Below are 24,469 nucleotides of genomic sequence, written 5' to 3'. Positions count from 1 at the left end.
GTAAACCTATTATCCTAAAATCAAGTTCTAGTTAGTTACTCTAAAACTAGCATTAAGAACAATCTAAGATGAAGAATTCTAAATATATTATCTTAACTGGGTTTTCGATCTACTAATTCATCCAAATCTCTAACTAAGAATCCCTAAACCAACCAAGAGAACTACTTAGACATGATTATGAAAGAACAAAACATGTATAAAGTAGAAATCAAAGTAAGAAACGATAAGAGAATAGAGTTTAGAAAGATCTTCTCAAAAGGGAGTCTCCACAAGGTTTTGGCTCCCAAAAACAAAAGAGAAAAGGAGAATAGCCTCTCCAAGCTTAGGGTCTAAACATTGACCTAAAAACTATATATATGTCTTAAAAACGTGATGGGCCTTGATTAAAAATAGGAGATAGTTCTGAGCCGAATTTGGAAATCTTCAAAATATCAATAAATTTCGTCTTTGAAATGCCGTCAGGTATTGGTGTCGCTCGACCATGAAGACGGGCTTCGCGATATCTTCGACCAACTTGTGGTCATAAACGGCTATTGCAAATAATGCATATGAGCCTTTGAGAAGGTGCTCCACGGGAGATGCTAAAAGGTAGAACAATTTGAAGGAGATACGGTAACCACCTCTTGGAGATGGGGTCATAATGCCGTGACTTCCCAAACTAACAAAAGTTTGCAAATTATCCAAACAAATGATGGTCGCGTGATAGAGCTTGGTAATCAGAGGTAATGGGGAAAGAGAGTTGAAAAAGCGTCAGTAATCCCTACTCCATAGAGGCGGGATCATAATGTCGGACTTATTTACTCTAACAGGCGTATTGCATTGGGAGGAAAAAAGTCTTCCAACAAAAATCAATCGAAAAAATCTATCTAGTAGGTTTCGAGAATGATAATGACAAGACCAAGCTAAAACCATTGCTATTGAAACAAAAAGGTGTCCATTGCCTTCCGTGAACGAGTAGAATAGTTCTAGCATTAGACTAAGCAAGAGAAATGAGAGATCAAACCAGGACCAAAAAGAATAAGGGCTTAAGCCCATTAGTTTAAACTTGGGCTGAGATAGGATTCGTCTTGGGCTTCAGGGAAAGAAGAAACTTCTTGGGCTAGGCCCATTAAGAGAGAGACAAAGCAACATTAGGTTTAGCTCCTTCTTCGTGTAGTTCAATGGCAACAGCGGCAGATTGGAGATGATGCTAAGAAGCCAAACCAGAAGAATAGTGACAAAAGCTAACCGAGTTGTAGCTGCTGCTGAACAAGATAAAACGTCTACTTTGGTTGATTGTTCCGCCGAACTAAGATTCATCGGTTCCAGCGACAACTCGAGCCTCTGGTTCCGCCACAACCGAGTAGAACACTTGATAAAGAATTCCATGACGAGGAGGATGGAGAAGCAGCTTGCGAGGAGGATGGAGAAGCAGCTTGCGAGGCGGAACGGTGAGTGACTCGATCTGCGAGAATCGCGAAAGGGTGAGAGCTAAGGGATCTGACGGCCAATGGAGATAAGAGTTCAGGTTCGTCGCCGGACAAGAGTTTGGATATTAGGGAGAGTTTCTGAAAGGAGTGAAAAGAAAACCAAAGCAAGAGATAGAACCATAAGGGAAGAAGCGTGAGAGAAGATCGATTAAAGAGAGAGAGATCCCAGCGCCGATGAGCAAGGGGTCTACCGGTGCCGGAAACCAATTGCGAAGGTGGTCTCTCGAGAAATGTGCTTGGGAGAAAATACATCTTTACTTTCTTTATACCTATATCATAGCTAAAAGTAGTAAAAATAGGGTTATATCACTTCTCAAAAGCAAAAACCACAGCTAACAATTCTTTCTCTGTTGTCGCATAATTCGTTGTGCATCATCAAGTGTTCTACTAGCATAGTGGATGACGTGAAGTTTATTGCCTTTCCTCTGTCTCAAAACAGCTCCAACTGCAGAATCGCTTGCATCATCACAAAAGATAAATTCCAGTCCGTAGCTTGAACTATTGGAGCACTCACTAAGGCTTACTTAATCTGATTAAAAGCAGCATGAAACTCAGAATTGAAGTCAAACTTCACATCCTTACGAAGCAAAGCTGTTAGTGGCCCGACAATCTTACTGAAATCCTTGACAAACCTCCTGTAAAATCCAACATGTCCAAGAAATCTCTTCACAGATTTCACGATATTTTGTGCATGTAAATTTGTCATAACCTCTATCTTGGCTTTATCAACCTCAATACCAGCAGCTGAAACTTTGTGACCAAGAACTATACCTACCATGAAATGACACTTCTCCCAATTAAGAACCAAATTCTTCTCTTCACATCTAGCCAGAACCTTGCAAAGGTTCTCCAAGCATGCTTCAAATGAAGACAGGTTGCCTGAAGTTTCAGCCCTATACTAGTTATAATCTCAGCTTTCCACCCCAAACTTTTTGGCACTTGAAAAACCACCAAAAAAAACTTTAAACTTGATAAACCTACATGTACTTTCGGATTTGTTCTTAAAACTACGGTTCCAATTGAACCGATCAAACAACCGATTGAAATTCCTCCGGTTTGACTTTTCCAGAAATTCGATTTTGACTCTATTTTAACCCAATTTTGACCCAAAAAATATTTTCTCTAAAACAAAACTTTTTTTTTATTATTTTTTTATTAAAACTTAAAAATAATAAATAAATAAATTTTACCAAATAATAATATAACAAAATATACCACACAAAATTATATAATTAAATGTTTTCTATAATATAATTTTAGTATATATTTTGGTAATAAAAACATATACCGAATATATATACACCATAATATATATATATATACATATATAACTTCTGTTGAATATATAAAAAGAAAATAGAATCTGTAAAGAAAAATAAATTTATAAATACCATAATATATACTTTTATTGTGGTATTTATGGATATATAAATACATATATATATATATATATATATATGAATTTGGCTTATATTGAATTTCATTATATATAAATTTCAAAGGTCAAATGATTGCCAGAAAAATGAATATTTTGTTTCATAAAAAGACATAGCTTTAAATTTATTAAAAAAATTTGATTGCCAAAAGGAAAATTTATATGTTTGTAAATTATCAAAAATTTATAACAAAATATAGCTCAAAATAGAATTTGGGCTATATTTTGTCATATTAAGTTTCGCTAAAAATAAGTTATAGTTTATTATTTTTAATTGTTTATTACAAATAAAAATCAATAAAAATACTTTTTCTTCTAAAAAACACAATTTATTTACATTTTTAGGTCAAAATTGGGTTAAAATAGAGTCAAAATTGGGTTAAAATAGAGTCAAAATCGGATTAATTTTGGTTAAATTCGGGGTAAATCAAACCGGATGTATAATTATCGGTTAACTGAACGATTCAATTGGAGGCGTAGGTTTTAGAACAAATCTGAAAGTACGTGTAGTTTTATCGAGATCAAAGTTTTTTATATTGGTTTTTGAAGTGGCTAAAAGCTATATATATATATGTCTTAAAAACGTATTGGGCCTTGATTATAAATAGGAGAAAGTTTTAGGCAGAATTTGGAAATCTTCAAAACATCAATAAGTTACGTCTTCAAATTGCCGTCAGGTATTGGTGTCGCTCGACACCAGGGGTGATGTCGTTCGACACCTACGCGGTTTTTAGTCTCCGGATTTCTTCAACAACATATATTCTCTTCTTTCCTCTAGAATGCTCCATTATCTCCAAATGAATCCCAAACATGTAATAACCTGAAAAGGAGTAGAAAAGACTTTAGAAATAACAAATAAACTCTAAAACTAATACCTAAATCTTAGCTAAAAGCAGTAAAAGATAGGTTTATATCAACTCACCCAAACTTAGCTTTTGCTTGCTCTCAAGTAAAACACAAAAGCCGAACCCGTGGAAGAGGTTTGAAAAACAAAGGAACTCACAACATTCTCTAGTCTATTGCCTAGATCATTCTAATCAAATCCATATGCTTAGCAGTTCTAATCAAATCCTAACTAACACGTACTTCTCCGCAAGCTTACCCAACATTCTAGATACCATACCTAAATTCCACAACTATATCCACCAGGCTTTATCGCTGGGTCTCATCAAGCAAACTAATATTCAAGAACCTTCTAAACTCATTCCTTTACTATACCTTGATAAATCGACCATTCTTTGTATATTATTTTTTTCTTTCGTATTCTTTCTCTCCTAGACTTATTCTTTTTTAAGAGTAAACAAAGGGGAACTCGCATACTGGATCGACACCCTAGGCATATTTCCAACCTTTGTAATTAATCATTCATAATAATGTATAATAATGGGGTCATTGTAAACATTTCTACCCCTATATACTACCGAAAATCATATCAATCTCTTGCTTCTTTTTTTATAAGGGGAGAGGAATACTTTTCTTTTTCACATTGGTCTCAGTATCAAGTATGAACAAGGAGTAAAGTTCTATGAAGAGTAACCGTTTTGACGAGGTAAAAGGAAGAGCAATGAGATTAGCTCCAGCCTTAGTGGATTGTGTTGGAAACCAGGATATCCTCAAGTTTGTCGGTTTGCCATCTGGATTTTCCAATAGTCGGACTGAGTCGAACCTGCAGCATTAATCAACCAGGCAATAAACTAAAGAATAGAGATCATTATTCCCAACAAAATTTTGACTCAATAAAACGACTCAAAAATAAGAAAAATAAGAGTAAGCATAAGACTCAAAAAGAAAAATGTACTTACTAACTGCCTCCCTCAGACTTAAACGTCACTGTCCCCAGTGGCATTCAAATCCGGAGTAAGCAAGAAAAATAAAAGGAAAACGTAAAATAAAAGAAAAATGAAATAAAATAAAATCATACATGTGGGTTGCCTCCCACTAAGCGCTTGTTTATAGTCAATAGCTTGACTTTGATGGAATATGAGGATCAAGTGGATCAGTTGGTGGCAGTAAATATCGCGGAGAAAGACCTCTCATTATCCATGCTGGTGTATAAGCAAGTAGTGTATGAGCTCTATCTAGGAAGAGAGGAGCATCAGCATGGTGGGACTCAGGTATGGGTGGAATACTCCTTTTACCAGCACAATCATCAAAAGAAAGAACAAGCGCTCGAAGAGAAACTCGTGGCTTGCTTAACCGTAAAACAATTTTTGGAAATTTTAAAGTCTTATTGATGATATATGGAGGTTTTGGAGGAGGAGATGAATACCTTAGCCGTTTAGGAGTTGGATGAAGTATGAGAGGTGCAATGTGTGACGTGACAGTAGTGCCTGGACTGATAGAAGTGATCCCAGCTTGAAAAGTAGCTATCAGAGATAACTCTGCTTCAACTAGTGATGTGTGTCGATCGACGCGAGTGGTAATCGACACTCGTGCTACAACTCGAGTTTCCTTAGCATGTTAATAATTCAGCGCTGTAATCTGTTCTAAGACAATATTTGTCTTCGTGTTGTTCTCCTTATGCTATGGAAGCTTGTAGTGGTCCTTTTGAATCCCTTGCATATACTGTTGAGGCAATGAAGAAGGAATTTCAGGTGTGTAGACTAGTTTAACAACAGGTGGAAAGTCAAGGCTGATTGGTGCAGTTTGCATCAAGTGTCGATCGACACCAGGTGAGTGTCGTCGACACTACTATCTGGTATCGATCCTACTCTGTCAATCTCGGTCGATTCTGCTCCGTGAAACGTCAACACTTCCTCAGCTTGGTACTGGTGGTGTCGATCGACACTATCAATGTGTGTTGAGCGATTCTGGAGATCAATGTCGAGCCTGTTCCATTTTGCTTTGTCACAACCCGATGTCTCGTATATATGTGATGGTGTCGATCGACACCAAGGGTTGGTATCGTTCGACACTGCCTCTGCAACTTCAAAATCGTCACTCCCCTCAATCTTCACTAACTCATACTCACTTTCCATTGAAACAGCATCCCAAGAAGTGCTGAGGCTGCTCTCATTCCATCTAGGGGTAGGTCTCTCTAAGATCCACTGTTGACCATCCAGAATCTGTTCCAGCAATGATTATATCTTGCTTCTAGGTGCGGGTGGAGGGTGGGGGTTGGTAAGAAGCAAGATCATAGTTCTTTGTGAAGCTGAAACTATTGCTATTCTGAAGCGGTTGTTGGAACTGAGAATTCTGAGTGTAGCTAGTTGGACCATTCCCATAGGAACCTCTATAGCCTTGTTGGTGATCAAATCTCTGATTCGGAAAACCTCTGCTACGAACATAATCGACATCCTCCACAAGTTTATTGTGACCACATTAAGCTTAGCCATGATCCCACCAATCTTACTCTCTCTCATGTTTCTCGCTTGCTCCTGGTTCTGTGATTAGACAAACACCTGAAAAACACAAGAAAAGAAAAGAGAAAGACTAAGTAAATAAAAAGAAAAAGAAAAATAAAAGCTTAAACCAAATTCTAATCCTAATCTAATAGTGAATCGTAGAGAACTTCGCCAACGGCGCCAAATTTGATATGGGTCAAATTAGTCCTAAGACCACTCTCTGAAATAAGAGATCGATTGTATTACTTTAGGGTCGAATTCCACAAAACTCTCAGTTCACATAATAGACTAAGGTTTTGAATTAAGCTAAACAAATAGATTATAAAATAAAAGACAAGAAAGCAATAAACGAGTTTGGGTGTATATTCAAATGATGCAGATATCGGGTTTAGGAAAATTCTCTGAAAATATCAGAATAGTAGATCTAGAAGTAAATTACGAATATTATCGAACCATTCTAGAACACAAATCACTAATATAATGTAACCAGTGGTGTGCCGTGCTACTCACTATGCTTAATAGTATTGATCCCAGCTCTCTTGTAAATCCCTAGAACTAAGCAAGCATTATAATCAGGTTTGATAAGTTCACCTAAGTAATCGACGCTAGCACGCATTTAAATACTAGGCTCATCTAAGATAGTTTCAGTAATAGATACCTATGGTGGGTATACCTATTATCCTAAAATCAAGTTCTAGTTAGTTACTCTAAAACTAGCATTAAGAACAATCTAAGATGAAGAATTCTAAATATATTATCTTAACTGGGTTTTCGATCTACTAATTCATCCAAATCTCTAATTGAGAATCCCTAAACCAACCAAGACACCTACTTAGACATGATTATGAAAGAACAAAACATGTATAAAGTAGAAATCAAAGTAAGAAACGATAAGAGAATACAATTTAGAAAGATCTTCTCAAAATGGAGTCTCCACAAGGTTTTGGCTCCCAAGAACAAAAGAGAAAAGGAGAATAGCCTCTCCAAGCTTAGGGTCTAAACATTGACCTAAAAACTATATATGTCTTAAAAACGTGATGGGAATTGATTAAAAATAGTACAAAGATTCTGAGCCGGATTTGGAAATCTTCAAAATATCAATAAGTTTCGTCTTTGAAGTGCCGTCAGGTATTGGTGTCGCTCGACACCAGGGGTGGTGTTGTTTGACACCTACGCGGTTTTTAGTCTCAGGATTTTTTTAGCAGCATATATTTTCCGTTTTCCTCCAGAATGCTCCATTATCTCCAAATGAATCCCAAACATGTAATAACCTGAAAAAGACTAGAAAAGACTCTCGAAATAACAAATAGACTCTAAAGCTAATGCCTAAATCATAGCTTTTTTTTTTTGTCAAACAATAATTTCCATTCACTTAAGCCTCAAAAGAGGGAAGTTCATACAAATTACAAATAGGATAGAACAAGGAAATAAAGATATAGGCTTCATGAGTTTTGCAAAGAGGTGTTCACTTTTAAAAAAGTTTACAAGGTTTGAAAAATCTATTGAGCCCTTGGCGGATTCGACCATGAAGACGGGCTTCGCGAGATCTTCGACCAACTTGTGGTCATAGACGGTTATTGCAAACAATGCATATGAGCCTTTGAGAAGGTGCTCCACGGGAGATGCTAAAAGGTAGAACAATTTGAAGGAGATACGGTAACCACCTCTTGGAGATGGGGTCATAATGCCGTGACTTCCCAAACTAACAAAAGTTTGCAAATTATCCAAACAAATGATGGTCGCGTGATAGAGCTCGGTAATCAGAGGTAATGGGGAAAGAGAGTTGAAAAAGCGTCGGTAATCCCTACTCCATAGAGGCGGGATCATAATGTCGGACTTATTTACTCTAACAGGCATATTGCAATGGGAGGACAAAAGTCTTCCAACAAAAATCAATCGAACAAATCTATCTAGTAGGTTTCGAGAATGATAATGACAAGACCAAGCTAAAACCATTGCTATTGAAACAAAAAGGTCTCCATTGCCTTCTGTGAACGAATAGAATAGTTCTAGCATTAGACTAAGCAAGAGAAATGAGAGATCAAACCAAGACCAAAAAGAATAAGGGCTTAAGCCCATTAGTTAAGCTTGGACTGAGATAGGATTAGTCTTGGGCTGTAGGGAAAGCAGAAACTTCTTCGGCTAGGCCCATTAAGAGAGAGACAAAGCAACATTAGGTTTAGCTCCTTCTTTGTGTTGTTCAATGGCAACGGCGGCAGATCGGAGATGATGCTAAGAAGCCAAACCAAAAGAATAGTGACAAAAGCTAACCGAGTTGTAGCTGCTGCTGAACAAGATAAAACGTCTACTTTGGTTGATTCTTCCGCCGAACTAAGATTCAGCGGTTCAAGTGACAACTCGAGCCTCTGGTCCCGCCACAACCGAGTAGAACACTTGATGAAGGGATCTGAATTCCATGACGAGGATGATGGAGAAGCAGCTTGTGAGGAGGAACGGTGAGTGACTTGACCTGCGAGAATCGCGAAAGGGTGAGAGCTAAGGGATCTGACGGTCAATGGAGATAAGAGTTCAGATTTATCGCTGGAGAAGAGTTTGGATATTAGGTAGAGTTTCTGAAAGGAGTGAAAAGAAAACCAAAGCAAGAGATAGAACCATAAGGGAAGAAGGGTGAGAGAAGATCGATTAAAGAGAGAGAGATCCCAGCGCCGATGAGCAAGGGCTCTACCGGTGCCAGAAACCAATTGCGAAGGTGGTCTCTCAAGAATTGTGCCTGGGAGAAAATACACCTTTACTTTCCTTATACCTATATCATAGCTAAAAGTAGTAAAAATAGGGTTATATCACTTCTCAAAAGCAAAAACCACAGCTAACAATTCTTTCTTTGTTGTCGCATAATTCCGTTGTGCATCATCAAGTGTTCTACTAGCATAGTGGATAACGTGAAGTTTATTGCCTTTCCTCTGTCCCAAAACAGCTCCAACTGCAGAATCGCTTGAATCATCACAAAAGGTAAATTCTAGTCCGGAGCTTGAACTATTGGAGCACTCACCAAGGCCTCCTTAATCTTATTAAAAGCAGCATGAAACTCAGAGTTGAAGTCAAACTTCACATCCTTACGAAGCAAAGCTGTTAGTGGCTCGACAATCTTACTGAAATCCTTGACAAACCTCCTGTAAAATCCAACATGTCCAAGAAATCTCTTCACAGATTTCACGCTATTTTGTGCATGTAAACTTGTCATAACCTCTATCTTGGCTTTATCAACCTCAATACCAGCAGCTGAAACTTTGTGACCAAGAACTATACCTACCATGAAATGACACTTCTCCCAATTAAGAACCAAATTCTTCTCTTCACATCTAGCCAGAACCTTGCAAAGGTTCTCCAAGCATGCTTCAAATGAAGACAGGTTGCCTGAAATTTCAGCCCTATAGTAGTTATAATCTCAGCTTTCCACCCCAAACTTTTTGGCACTTGAAAGACAACCAAAAAATACTTTACACTCGATAAACCTACATATACTTTCGGATTTGTTCTTAAACCTACGGTTCCAATTGAACCGATCAATCAACCGATTGAAATTCCTCCGGTTTTACTTTTCCAGAAATTCGATTTTGACTCTATTTTAACCCAATTTTGACCCAAAAAATATTTTCTCTAAAACAAAACTTTTTTTTTTTTTGATAAAAACTTAAAAATAATAAAGAAATAAATTTTAACAAATAATAATATAACAAAATATACCACACAAAATTATATAATTAAATGTTTTATATAATATAATTTTAGTATATATTTTGGTAATAAAAACATATACCGAATATATATACACCATAATATATATATATATACATATCTAACTTCTCTTGAATATAAAAAAAGAAAACAGAATCTGTAAAGAAAAATAAATTTATAAATACCATAATATATACTTTGATTGTGGTGTTTACGGATATATAAATACATATATATATATATTATGGTGTATATATATTCGGTATATGTTTTTATTACGGATATATAAATACATATATATATATATATATATATTATGGTGCCAAAATGAAAATTTACATGTTTGTATATTATCAAAAATTTATAACAAAATATAGCTCAAAATAGAATTTGGGCTATATTTTGTCATATTAAGTTTTGCTAAAAATTAGTTATAATTTAATATTTTTAAATGTTTATCACAAATAAAAATTAACAAAAATTAATAAAAATACTTTTTCTTCTTAAAAACACAATTTATTTATATTTTTAGGTCAAAATTGGGTTAAAATAGAGTCAAAATCGAATTACTTTTGGTTAAATTCTGGGTAAAACAAACCAGATGTATAATTATCGTTTAACAGATCGGTTCAATTGGAGGCGTAGTTTTTAGAACAAATCTGAAAGTACGTGTAGTTTTATCGAGAACAAAGTTTTTTATGGTGGTTTTTGAAGTGGCTAAAAGTTTAGGGTGGAAAGTTGAGATTGCAACTAGTATAGGGCTGAAAATTCAGGCAACCCAATGAAGACCCATAAACATAAAAGTTATCCATAAAGACTTCCATGAAATCCTCAATCATGTTTGTCAAGATTGACATCATACATCTCGCAAATGTCGCAGGAGCATTGCATAGACCAAATGGCATTTTGCGATATGCGAAAGTACCATACGGACACGTGAATGCAGTCTTCTCCTCATCATCTGGATGGGTTGGTATATAAAAGAATTCTGAGTATCCATCAAGAAAGCAATAGTACTTGTGATTAGCTAACCTTTCCAACATTTGATCAATGAATGGTAGAGGAAAATGATCCTTCTTTGTTGCACTGTTCAGCTTCATGTAGTCAATACACATCTTGTGGCTCGTAACTATCCGTGTAGGAATCAACTCATTCTTGTCATTCTTAACCACTGTAACACCTCCTTTCTTAGGAACCACATGCACTGGACTAACCCAATCACTATCTGAAATTGGTTAGATGATCCCAGCTTCCAACAGTTTCATTATCTCCTTCTTAACAACATCTTTCAGATTTGGGTTTAGTCTTCTCTATTGCTTAACTGAGGGCTTAGACTCATCCTTGAGGTGAATCATATGCATATACAAGTCTGGAGAGATACCTATAATATCATCAAGAGAATAGCCAAGAGCTTTGCGATACTTGTGCAGCTTGGTTAGCAATAAAGTGAGCTTTGCGGTGTTTAAAGAAGCATTAACAATGACTGGGTAAGTAGAATTTGCACCAAGAAATGCGTACCTTAGCCCTGCAGGAAATGGTTTTAGATCAACTACTTTAGGAGCTTTTTCTGGGCTCACGTCACCAACTATTGCTGCTTTTGTAGATGTGCAAATTAACTCCTCTTGAGCAACCAATTGCATCACATGCTCAGTCCTATCCAGCAGCTTACTATACCCGTTGGGAACTTTGTCAATTGAGGGAATCAGAGCATGCTTCAAAGGATCAGTAGGTGTCATCTTCATGAGAAATTCGTTAGCCAGAGAAGAGATAGTATCCACATAGAAAGTCTGTCCATCGATGGTAGGCTTCTTAACCACCTTATTCATGTCAAACTGCATTGTAAGATCACCTACATTTAATCCTATTCTGCCCTTCCTTACATCAATAATGGCACCAGTTGTGGCTAAGAAAGGTCTTCCCAAGATTAGAGGATCTTTAGGTTCTTTCTCATAAGATAAAACCACAAAATCTGTAGGAATGTAGCTAGTACCGACTTGTACAAGGACATCGCATAGGATACCATCAGGTCTACGAACAGATCGATCAGCAAGAACAAGAGTGATTTGTGTAGGCTCTAAATCTGTCAAACCAAGCTGAAGCGCAACTGAACGTGGCATCAAGTTGACACTAGAACCAAGATCGCACAAGCATCGCTCAAAACTCTCGTTAAGGATACCACAATTGAGAACAAAGCTACCTGAATCTGGAAGTTTATGTGGAGTCTTGTTCTGAATAATGTCGCTAACCTGTGTAGACATCGTCATCACAGCTTTCTCAATAAGCAAATCCTTAGTAACCATCCTCCTCACAAACTGTCTGACCATAGGAGAAGACTTCACAGCATCTATGAGTGGCATCTCTACAATCAACTTATCCATCATAGCTTTGCATCTAGCATCATCAAGCTCCTGTATGGAATTCCTAGGACTCTTGGGAAAAGGAACCTTGGGTTTGGTTACCTTTGCCGCAGCTGAAATCGGGTTTTGGAGAATTCGCAGGTTTGGGCAGGGTTGGTGTCGATCGACACCCTGTTGGTGTCGGTCGACACTGTCGCGTTCTGTAGTGTCTGTCGTGGCTGGTGTCGATCGACACCCAGCTGTGTCGGTCGACACTTGTGTCTGGTCTGCAAAAACTGCAACATCATTTTCTTCCAAATTAACGATTTTGGTTGTAGGAAGCTCTCGTTGAAGCACTGGATTTAGCTGTTTTCCACTCTTTAACTTAATAGCACGAACATCTTCTTTGTTTGTAGTTAATTGCTCGATCCGATTGTTCAATATTTGAATCTTCCTATTCATATTGTCGGATAATGCAACCAGTTTGTGATCAAAATCTGTTGTTTGCTTCTCTTGACCTTTGAGAATCTGTTCGAGCATAGATTTGATCGTCTTAGTGGTGTCGGGTGGAGGGTGGGCTTGGGTTGAAGAAGCATGATTCTAAATGAAGCTTGTACTTTGCTGAACCGATTTCTGATGTGTTGATTGTTGATTGAAGCTCATGTATCTCTGTTGATCCATCTTTTCTGAAGTGGCTAAACTGTCAACTTGTGCAACATACTGAACTTGCGTTTTCCTTGCAATGTCAACGCTTTTGGTACTAACTGCATTTAAAGCCATCTGATATCGCCAATCAACTCCTTTGAAGAAGAGTCCTAACAACTGAACCTCATTAAAACCATGATGCAGGCAATCTCTCTGATATCCTCTGAATCTGATCCAAACGGCTTTAAATGCTTCAGTTGCTTCTTGGGAGAAGGTAGAGATCTCCATTCTCAGCTCCTCGGATCTTGCATCATTAAAAAAGTTGTTGAGAAAAGTAACATTTATTTCTTTCCAAGTTGTCAAAGATCCAGGCTTCAACTGCTTAAGCCAAGAAGATGCTTCCCCAGCAAGAGAATATGGGAAGAGCTTGTGGGGAAGATAGTCATAAGAAACACCCTCTGCCTTAATGCTCAAAACCAAGTCTTCAAACCGCTCAATATGATCCATAGGATGTTCTTGTGAAAGACCATGGAAAGGATGCATACTCACAAGAGTATATAATGCAGGGTTTATCTCAAAATCGCTTCTTTCAAAGGTAGGTGGTCGGATTGCAGATCGATTGGAATAGAAGAGATCCGGTCTGTTGTAGTCACCAAGAGTCATCCGACGACCATCTGCTTTGATTTCTTCTTGGTGTCGAGCGACACCCAGCTGGTGTAGATCGACACCATCAGCGATTTCTGGTATCAGGTTTCCCTGTTCATCTATTTTCTGACCCTCTTCGTTGTATGCCTGACCAGCACTATCGCGTAACACTCCAGCAGTATCAGGTATTACTATCAGCATCTTGTAGTTGCGTTTGAATTCCTTAAACTCCTGAAACACAAGAAGAAGAAGAAATAAAAACGCGTGAGTAACAAAAGAAAAGAAAAGCTTAGACTAAATTCTACACCTAATCTAATGGTGAATCGAAGAGAACTTCGGCAAGGGCGCCAAATTTGATATGAGTCAAATTACCCTAATGACTACTCTCTCAAATAAAGAGGTTGTTATAGCACTTAGGGATCGAATTCCACAAAGTTATTGGATCACACAGTAGATTAATAGTTTCGAATAAAGCTAAACAGAGAATGTAATAAAAGTAAAAGACAAGACAAGAAATAAAAGAGATTGTAGATTCAGATGATTAAGACGTCGGGTTTAGGAAAATTCTCAGGAAATATCATAATAGTAGATCTAGCAGTAAATTAGGATTATTATCGAACCATTCTAGAACACAAATCACTAATACAAAGTAACCGGTGGTGTTCCGCGAAATTCACTATGCTTAATAGTATTGATCCTAATTCTCTTGTAAATCCCTAGAACTAAGCAAGCATTATAATCAGGTTTGATAAGTTCACCTAAGTAATGGACGCTAGCACACATCTAAATATTAGGCTCATTTAAGATAGTTTCAGTAATAGATACCTATGGTGGGTATACCTATTATCCTAAAATCAAGTTCTAGTTAGTTACTCTAAAACTAGCATTAAGAATAATCCAAGATGAAGAATTCTAAATATATTACCCTAAAAGGGTTTTCGATCTACTAATTTATCCAAATCACTAATGAGAATCCCTAAACCCAACAAGAGGACTACTCAAGCATGATCATAGAAGAACAAAACATTATTGAATAAGAAATCAATGATGAAATTAATAAGAGAAAAGAGTTTAGAAGAATCTTCTCTAAAGGGAGTCTCCACAGGGTTTTGCTCTCAAGAATAAAAGAGATAATAAGAGTTATGCCTCTAAACAATGACCATAAAAATCAATATATAAGTCCTAAAAACGTTTGGGCCTTTTTTGGATATAAGAGAGAGTTCTGAGCCGAATTTGGAAATCTTCAAAACACGAATAAGTTGCGCAATTGAATTGCCGTCAGGTATTGGTGTCGCTCGACACCAGGGGTTGTGTCGATCGACACCTACGTCAATTTCCGTCTCCGAATTGCTTATGCAGCTTAAGTTGTCTGTGTTGCTCCAGAATGCTCCATAATCTCCAAATGCATCCCAAACATGTAAAGACCTGAAAAAGAGTAGAAAAGACTCTACAAATAACAAAAGGACTCTAAAAACTATACCTAAATCATAGTTAAAAGTTGTGAAAATCGAGGTATATCAACCTCCTTTTCCTTATAAGACGCAAACAGAGATTGTACTTGCATGTGTTGGTTTACATAATTTTCTTCGAAAGTTTTGTCGAACGGATAATTTTCTGGAAGAAGACGAAAGTGTAGAAGAAGTTGTCGAAGAAATTAATGACAATAATGATGAAGTTCTTACAACCCAAGATAAATATAGAGAATATGCCAATCAGTGGAGAGAAACGATAACATCAAACATGTGGAATGATTCAATTGAGAATTCATAGATCAGAACGTGAGAGATTATTTTTAAAGATTGTAATGTTTTTAATTTTGTAATCCTTTTGTATGAATTTCAAATCTGCTTTATTTGACTTTCAATTCCATATTATTTGACTTTCAAATCCACGTTGTCTGATTTTTAAAACAATAGATTCTGTGTGGATTTCCAAATGTTACTTGGATTTTCAAATCCATTCAAATCAATGATCCAATAACCCCCCCTAAAGACATTGAAAATCGATCAATTCTGAAATGATAAATTAAAAACCACCTTAGGAACATACTTTCCAATAAGGCAACGTAAAAAGGATAAACAACTTCTTCCAACTAGATAACTCATCGTCATCTACTTGTTCTTCATCTTCCTCTGATTCACTGGTATCATCATTAGTGTTTGAGCCTGAACCAACACACTATTTCATATTTCTCTTCCTTCTTGTTACTTTCACATTCCCAAAATCATTCTTGTAATTTTTGAGTATTTGGTATATGTTAGGACCACTCAGAATCCGACCTCTTATCCCATGCTCAGCTTTACCATCAAACCATGCTTTCTTTCCTCGATAAACATGTGTGGGTAGCAAACCCTTTTGATGGCACATGTATACGTGTTTTCTACAATTAGTTAACCACATATTTTCTGTATGTTTTCCGCAAACAGGACATGCCATTTTGCCCATCACCTTATAGCCAACAACATTTCCGTATGCAGGAAAATTATGGTCTAGATAAGCATTTCCTTTAATGTGAAAGTGGTTTGACTGAATGCGTTATACGTTGACTTTCCCTTCTCCTACAGATCGATTAGATCTTCAATAAGGGGTTCTAAGTACACATCTATATTGTTTCCACATTGGGTTGGACCAGGAATCTGTAATGACAACATGATGTTCTCTTCCTTCATACACTTGTCAGGTGACATGTTGTAGTTGACTAGCAAAACAGGCCAAGCACTATAATGAACATTCTTCATGTTAAACGGATTAAACTCATCTGACGAGAGTCCCAACCTAATGTTCCTCTCTTCAGAGGCAAAAGACGGGTATTTATCATTCATTTGATCCCACGTCACAGAAGTTTTCTTCAGTGCTCTTATTACTAAAGTGCCACCTTAAGTTCTTCTCCATGTCTAATGACCTGAACATCCTCTTGAGACGTGGAATTATCGGAAAATACCTACGTACTTTCTGTGGAATACCTTTCTTAACTTCACTAATGCGGGTGTTAATCTTCCACCGTGAAGCATTGCATTTCGGACAATTGTTGAGCTTCTCAAACTGCTTTCTGGATAAACAACAGTCATCCACACAAGCGTGTATCTTCTCATAACCCATCTCAAAATATCTCAAAAACCTCTTCACCTCGTATAACGATGTGTGCAATACATTATCGCATCTATGAAAAAGTTTGAAGCAGCAGACCGAAGCTTTTGTCAGACCAACCACTTTGTGTCTTTATCCTGAAGGGTAAAACTATTGATGATAGCTTGTTGTGGTTTGCAAAACTAGGGTATAGGGGTGTTTCTGCATCGGCTAGCTTTGCATGAAACTCATCTTCTAGCTTATTCTAAGCCTCAGCACCCTCACTTATATCTACCTACCTAACTAACTCTTCATCTCCAAACTCAGCAGCTTGGTATAACCCTAAAATCTCTTGGTTCGACTGACTTGCATTGCTTCTACTCTCAGTCTCAGATTTAACTTCCCCATTATGATACCAGTCCTCTTGCATCTTGTAACTCAAATCCATTCCTCTTGTTACAAGATGATCGACAACAATACCAATTGAGTGACGGTCTACGTTGCGACAGTGAATACACATGCAAATAAATCATCTCCATTTCTCCTAAAGCTGCAACCACAGACCTCACAAAATCCCTAGCACCTCTCTTATAACCAGGATCAACTCTTATGCAAAGTAAGATGAGACCAAAAAACAATAAGAAAACCTTAATTCTTTTAATCCCACATTAAACCCATAAGTATATTTTTTCACATACTTGTTCAGATGAACTTATGACTTTTCGACCATTGTATGTTCTTACCCATAAGCAAAATATAACAAACCCAAAAGAATTCAAACACCAAACAAACACATTGACATTCACATTGACAAGATTAAACACCAACGTGTTGTTGGCTTAGTGGTAAATCTCCGAGGTGGAGGTGCTAGGTTTGAGATACCTTGGAAAGGATCTTTTTGAACTTCTAAATATTCCAAAAAAAAAAAAAAAAAAAAAAAAATTGACAAGATTAAACAAATAAACTAATACCATAAGCTTTTGAAGTTGAAGTCGTATGAAACCCATCTCGAATCTAAAAGTCAAAACAACTAACCTACAAACTATAAGCTTCTGAAGTTAAAGTCGTTTTCGCCCGAGCTAGAAACCTTGAAAACTCCTTATGTTGCAAAAAGATCCAACCTTTAAACTAATATCAGAAGCTAAGAAATTCTAATAGCAACCTGCAAACTCTTTATATATGTCTTAAGATTGTAAACTACTAGTTGTCAAACGAATATAAGAACCATAACCTAAAGATTGTAAAGGAGATTGATTCTCTTGCTTATAATCGTGTAAGGTCCTCAAAGATATATCTACGACTTTGATTCTTGCTACAATGAGAGTTAAAATGGAAAGTAATTAGAGAAATCGAATTAAGACTGAGAATGACGATTAGATCTAGAGTTCATAATTCCAAAAATCGTAAATTGATTACCTTAAGATCTAGGTTTTTTCTTCATAATTGCAAGTGGAATAAAGCGTCGGAGAAGAGAAAAACTTAGCTCAGCGATAAAGTGATGATTTCCTTTTTGAAAGGAGAGGGAACTCGAGGCGAAGAAGGTTGAGGAATGACCGGAAATCGAGGGAATCAATGCGAAAGAGGTTGAGGAATGAAGGGAATTAGGTTTTGTGGTGACTGATATAACTCTATTTTTACTGCTTTTAGCTATGATTAAGGTATAGGTTTTAGAGTCCTTTTGTTATTTATAGAGTCTTTTCTATAGAGTCTTTTATAGTCTTTTTCAGGTCTTTACATGCTTGGCAGGCATTTGGAGATTATGGAGCATTCTGGAGCAAAACAGACAACTTAAGTTGCAGAAGCAATTCGCAGACCAAAATCCGCGTAGGTGTCGAACGACACCACCCCTGGTGTCAAGAGACACCAATACCTGATGGCGATTCGAAGACGCAACTTATTGATGTTTTGAAGATTTCCAAATTCGGCCGAGAACTTTCCCTTATTTCTAAAGAAGGCCCATCACGTTTTTAGGTCATATATATAGTTTTTAAGGTCATTGTTTAGACCTAAGCTTAGAGAGGCTAATCTCCTTATCTCTTTTGTACTTTGGGAGCAAAACCCTATGGAGACTCCCTTTGGAGAAGATCTTCTTTACTCTTTCTCTTGCTATTATTGATTTCTTATTCAGACTATGAGTTGTGTTTCTTTGATCATGTCTGAGTAATCCACTTGTTAGGTTTAGGGTTTCTCATTAGGGATTCATATGGTTTAGTAGATCGCCCCTACTAGGTTATCGGTAGAATTCTTCATCTTTAATTGTTCTTAATGCTAGATCTAGATCGATCACCTAGAACTTGAATCCAGACAATAGATATGCCCACCATAGGTATCTGTAGTTGGATCTATTATTTGATGAGCCGGGTTTATAGGTGTGTAATATGAATCGGCCTATCTACTAAGGTGAACAATTGAACTCGTTTAGAATGCATGTTCAGGTTAAAGATCTTTCGGCTTCTCCAGTTATTCTTAGCTATAGGCATATGGAGTTTTGCGGAACACCACCGATTATTCTATAATTAGAGTTTGAGTTTAAGAATGGTTCGATAACAACCTAGCTATTATTAGATCTACTAACCAATAGTTTCCTGAGAGTACCCTAAGCATGACGTTTTTACTTTCTTGTCTTACAACCTCACAATTTGCTATTATTTTCGTCTATTTTTTCTTTTTCATTACTATTTTACTTAGCTTAATTCAAAATCTTGATCTATTGTTTGATCCAAGAACTTTGTAAAATTCGACCCTTAAGTGTTACAATCGATCTCTTATTTGATAGAGTGGTCTTAATGCAATTTGACCTATATCAGTGACCCGAAACGAAATTTATGGTATCGTCGACGAAGTGTTTTGTCTATTTTGTCTAAGTGAGGAATGCTTTTGTCTAAGTGTGAAGAGAGTGGCAAAAAAACCAAATTTTTGGCTAAGTTTTTTGCCTCCACAATGATTTTTCTTCTATCGTAATGATTTTTGGGTTGCCGCTTAATGAAATTCTTTCTCAGCACTAAATTAATGCTACAATATAGTTGCCATCCGATTTTATCACTTTTACTAGCAGTTAGTGAATTAGTGCTACAATCATCTGCTACCAATGGCCGAAATTCTTGTAGTGATTGCGACAAGAAATGGTAAACCTTTCAGCTCCATTCAAACAAAGTTCTTGGAATTGATTATTTTCAAGAATAATTTGGCTGCCTAATGCACAATATATTACTGATCCTGGTTGGAACTAGCTAAGCTACTGACGCCAAGGCTCAGCTACTAACACCTTCGAAGAAGGATATCCCGGTGGAGTACTAACCAAGTCATTTGGATGATTACTAGGCACAAATGAGATAGCTACACATGCTGAAGAAATCGTTATGATATTCACACTCTTGGCACCATACTCTGTAGCTATTTCTGGAATCCAGTGAGCACAATCGAAGAAAATCATATCCGGGTTTAAGTATAGAAACCGCTTCTTCAACCTGATTACATGTCCGATCCATAGCCGAGGCTAGAAAACTCCCTAACGATATCGGGATATTCGAGGTTGTCTCAGCACCTTCAGGGAGGGTATCCAGAAAAGCGATGGTAAGAATGTGAAAGGAGAATGCAGTCTGGGAAGAGATTGAGAGGTTCAAGTTGCTTCAAAGCCTTCTTGGCGAGCAAGAAAGTTATTTTGTGCCCTTTCTCAGCCAAATGCAAAAATGCAGTCATGTGACCAAAATCGAACCATTGAACCATAAAAGCATGAAAGTTTGACCCCATATTTGTTCTTATGTTCATTTGTTTTTGTTCTGATCTTGTTCTCAGAGTTTTTATGTTTCTGTTTATGAGAATACAGTTTCAGATGACCTGAAGTTTAGGAGACTATGGGTATAAATTGAATGATTCAAGTTTGTTACGAATATATAAATTCTTTAATTTTGATTAATATTTGTTTAAGTTTTTTATAATCAGTGCGTATTTTTGTTAATTAAGTCCCGAAAATTACTCCCTAATCTATGGTAACATTATACATAAGCTATTCCCCAACTTATAGGAAATAGCAAAGATAATGGCAAGCACAACTGCAAATAATTGATTAAATTATGTAATATCCTTCTTCTTTTTTTGTCAACGGTTATATTTGACACTTTCTCAATTTGTTGGGGGGGGGGGGGAAGGGGGGAAGTGGGGTCGAACTCTCGTGATCAAGCATTTGGAATTTTCTTATACTAGATAATCATCCGTTTTATGAACGAAGTTTAAAGGTTTTTTTATCACAGTTTTATGATTGCATAAGTTTTTCTTTTATTCATATGAGCTATATGTGAGATTGGATGAAGATGCAGAGTTCAATCAATCACCTGATGGCGATCAGAACGCTGATGGATTTCAGGAAACTGCATCGAATCTCATCAGACGCTTGAGTTGTTGACATGGATGCAAGAGCAAACGTGGCAAGCTGTAGCGGATGATGTGGAGAGCCAATAATGGAAGTTAACTTGGTGTGGTGTCAAAGACAAGATTCATCGAGAAGATATAGAAGATATTGTCTCGAAGAATAAGGAAAGGAATAGGCTTGGAAACAACGAAGATTCCATATCGAGAGATTCTCGGAGATCCTAAGTTTAGGGTTCTGGAGAATAGGTATAAAGATTCTAGAGCAAAGGGTGAGCCTCTTTGAGCACTCTAGGATATTTTCAATACATTGTGTAAACTTTAAAGCATTGTAAAAGCTTGAAGGTGAGTGTGTAGTTCTCTTCGTCTTCACGGGTTAGTGATAAGAAACAGAGAAGAGAATTAGGGCTTAGTTACCTGTTATTTGTATCCCCTTTTGATTGCATTTTAGTTTTTAATATTGTTCACTGTTGATTCTACTCAACCCAATGATCGAGTAGGGCTCTTAAGTTCTCATTTTTACCTGTTTAAATCCTGACCTAGGATTGTTACTAGAAACCCACCATCATTATAATCTGGCTTGACTTAGTTGCTTCTATACACATCTTTATTGCTAGCAATAACAGTGGACTCGATTAACAGCCCCTATAGCTGCATCGACATGTTAGTGTTTAAGGGGAATTGAACTGAACCTCACTTCAGCATATAAGTAGGCCTAAAAACCTACTTATCAGTTTGTCTTCGTCTCACAAATATCACACCATAAGTCACCGATTGCGTTTCCCACACCTTGACATAGTGATAGAAAATGATCATCACACCTGTGTTTTACCTTTCTTGGTAAAGTAGCGCACCTCATGAATAAAGAGTAGTCATCACAGACCGTGCAATTTAAGGGATCATCGTGTATTTCTCTGTCACACGCCTGACACCGTCTCGAACTTTGCAAGGTAAAGTATAAGGGATGTTGATGCAGATCGTGGTGAAACGGTTCCAATACAGAACTACACCGAGCATCATAGTTAATATATTTACTTTCGCAATCTTCATGATGACACTTGTATATGAAACCATCCGTATAGACATCATAAACTTTACACTGACAATATGTTTCTCCATCAATACATGTCGAGGAAAGAGTGAGTTTATGCTTGTGCAATAAATGTTGCTTCTTCCGTGGAAGATTTGCACATGCATCATGAAGGATGAAGTCACATTCCACGCATCGGTAGCATGGATCACCGTTGATAGCAAGAATGCAACACTGACAACGCATGTTAGCATCATCCGTAACATAATTCTCATCCAATCTGAGAACATGCTCTTCGTGACTAATATGAACGATATCTCCGTTTTCATTTATTACCTTGAATGGATCTTTGATTTCTTCTTCTTCGTCAGGCACATCTTCGAGGTCTAACCCATCCCACACTTCTTTTTTTGTAGCACATCCTGAATGAACGACATAACTAGGACAACGAGAGCATTTATATGCTCCGTAGACCCAATTAATCATCGTTTGACAAACTCCACACTCCCAACCTCCTTCTCTTTCACCAAGATGAAAAGTATGAGAAATGCGATGGTCATGACGATTTATGCTTATGACTCGCGGTAGATCCTCAATACAATCTCTATGAACCATCAGACTGCATTCAAGACATACATAAGGATTGTGATCGCCTTCCACACCACAAGGACTACATATGAAGGTGACTAGCCATAACAAGATGGTGAGGCTATACTTGTGGTGCTTTGGTTCGGAAATTTTGAGTGGTGGTTGCAGTTCCACCATACACTTTTCATCCACGTTTATGTTGCATAACGTGAAACGAGCAAACGACGACTTAATCCTACTTTGACAAAAATGACAAGAGAAGTCATCTATATTGTCAGATGATGTGAAAGTATTTTGGAAGATATTGAGAACGTGATTGCATAGAAATGGCCAGTTGAGGAAAAGGCGCTTGATGCATTTCTTGTGCATATTCAAGCCACACTCCGTACAGTGATAGTCGATATCAGGCAAAAGCATGGGTTCTTTGTCAAAGAGGGAATAAACACACATAAAGCAGCAATATGCCTTCTCTTGAAGAATATAGCTTGATGAATAATCGTAGGCTGATAAAGGATGATGATAAAACGGAAACATGAGTTCAGGCGTGGTATCTGCAACGAAATCATCAGTAGAAGACATAGAGCTGGAATCTGCATCGATTAGAAAAGGATAAGGATGAGAAAAGTTGTGTACTTCGAATTCATCACTAGAAGAAATTTTTTAATAATCAAAGAAGAAAAAGAAAGAAGAAGTTTGAGTTTCAATTTTTGTCCTGCGAGCTCCTCTTCATATAGCTTCTAATTGATCGGCCGCCAGCTAATTGGATTAAAGAAAGAAAAAACAAATCAACTTATAGTTTATTAATTTTATATGTTGTCACCTAACTCCCAATCTTCCACTTTGCCTTAATTTTCCCAAAAAAAAAAAACAATTGAGTAGATTCAATTAGAAATTTTGATGCAATTCTCTTGTGTTTTTTTTTGTTTTAGTAAAAATCATCAAATAAATTTATCAGTTTGATGTATTTAAGTTTAAACTCATCCAAAAAAAAACGTTTACATGTATCCTTAAGAATTTATAAATAACTATAGTATTGTTGGAAAATATTTTTTTTAATAAATTGTATAAATAAATATAAAATAAGTTTATTTAATTGATCATATTTCTATGTAGTATAATTACTCCAATAAAAAATATATACATGGCCTATATATATATTGATCAATTATGAAGTTCTGCACGGATTTAGTTGTATATTTATAACTTATTTTATTAAGATTTATACATTTAATATATGAATTATGAATAGATAATCAATAAAATAATATCTTTAATAATGAGAATTTGTGAGGAATGTCTTTCCATCTATTACCTTTTTCAATACTATCATTTTTTATAGTCCATTTTTATTAATACTTCTTTATTTGAAAATACTTAAGTCAACAAAATAAGAGGATGAGTTTCTCACCAAAAAAAATTCTGCCCCAAAAATTTCTACCAAATTGTTTTTCAAAACAAATTTTCAGTCAAAAAGAATTCTGACATAAATTTTTCCGCCAAAAAGTTTTCGTACAAAACAATTTCCTCCAAAATTTTTCATTGACTATAACATCCCTTACTTTGTTTTTCGGAAAATGGATTGACTAGGGTTTCAAGACTTTAAAAGTTTTATAAGAGTTTAAAAAAGATTATATTAGGGTTTACAAGGTTTTTAAATAATTTTATCGGAGTTTTTAAAGGGTCTAAAAAGATTTAGAAATGTTTTAAAATACTTACAAAAGTTTTAAAAGGATTTACAAATGTTTCTAAAGACTTTTTAAGAGATTTAATAAGATTTAAGTTTTTTAAAAGATTTACAAGTTTTTTAAAATGGGGATTTGCAAAAGTACCCTCTTTCGAGTATCTTTTGC

The 24,469-nt window shown here is 36.4% G+C and overlaps 1 protein-coding gene and 5 pseudogenes across 6 annotated transcripts; all 6 read right to left on the bottom strand.

Moving 5' to 3' along the window:
- Positions 1 to 1,778: 1,778 nt before the first annotated feature.
- AT5G29805 lies at positions 1,779 to 2,352 on the bottom strand (annotated as a pseudogene; the record flags this gene model as incomplete). Its single annotated transcript has 1 exon — positions 1,779 to 2,352.
- A 2,091-nt stretch (positions 2,353 to 4,443) lies between these two features.
- Positions 4,444 to 6,266, bottom strand: AT5G29762 (annotated as a pseudogene; the record flags this gene model as incomplete). The annotated part of the gene is made up of 1 exon: positions 4,444 to 6,266.
- Positions 6,267 to 8,326: 2,060 nt separating this feature from the next.
- AT5G29720 lies at positions 8,327 to 13,771 on the bottom strand (annotated as a pseudogene; the record flags this gene model as incomplete). The annotated part of the gene is made up of 1 exon: positions 8,327 to 13,771.
- Positions 13,772 to 15,619: 1,848 nt separating this feature from the next.
- Positions 15,620 to 17,244, bottom strand: AT5G29635 (annotated as a pseudogene; the record flags this gene model as incomplete). The annotated part of the gene is made up of 1 exon: positions 15,620 to 17,244.
- Positions 17,245 to 19,817: 2,573 nt separating this feature from the next.
- Positions 19,818 to 20,389, bottom strand: AT5G29629 (annotated as a pseudogene). Its single transcript has one exon.
- Positions 20,390 to 21,731: 1,342 nt separating this feature from the next.
- On the bottom strand, positions 21,732 to 23,198 carry AT5G29624 (Cysteine/Histidine-rich C1 domain family protein; the record flags this gene model as incomplete). The annotated part of the gene is made up of 1 exon (NM_180566.2): positions 21,732 to 23,198. One exon carries the CDS (start codon positions 23,196 to 23,198, stop codon positions 21,732 to 21,734), a length of 1,467 nt encoding a protein of 488 aa, NP_850897.2.
- Between the last annotated feature and the right edge of the window lie 1,271 nt (positions 23,199 to 24,469).

This window comes from Arabidopsis thaliana, chromosome 5 (genome assembly GCF_000001735.4).
Source record: "Arabidopsis thaliana chromosome 5, partial sequence".
NCBI classification, from domain to species: domain Eukaryota; kingdom Viridiplantae; phylum Streptophyta; class Magnoliopsida; order Brassicales; family Brassicaceae; genus Arabidopsis; species Arabidopsis thaliana.
The sequence above is the reverse complement of the archived record's forward strand: the minus strand, read 5'-3'. Positions and strand labels throughout refer to the sequence as shown.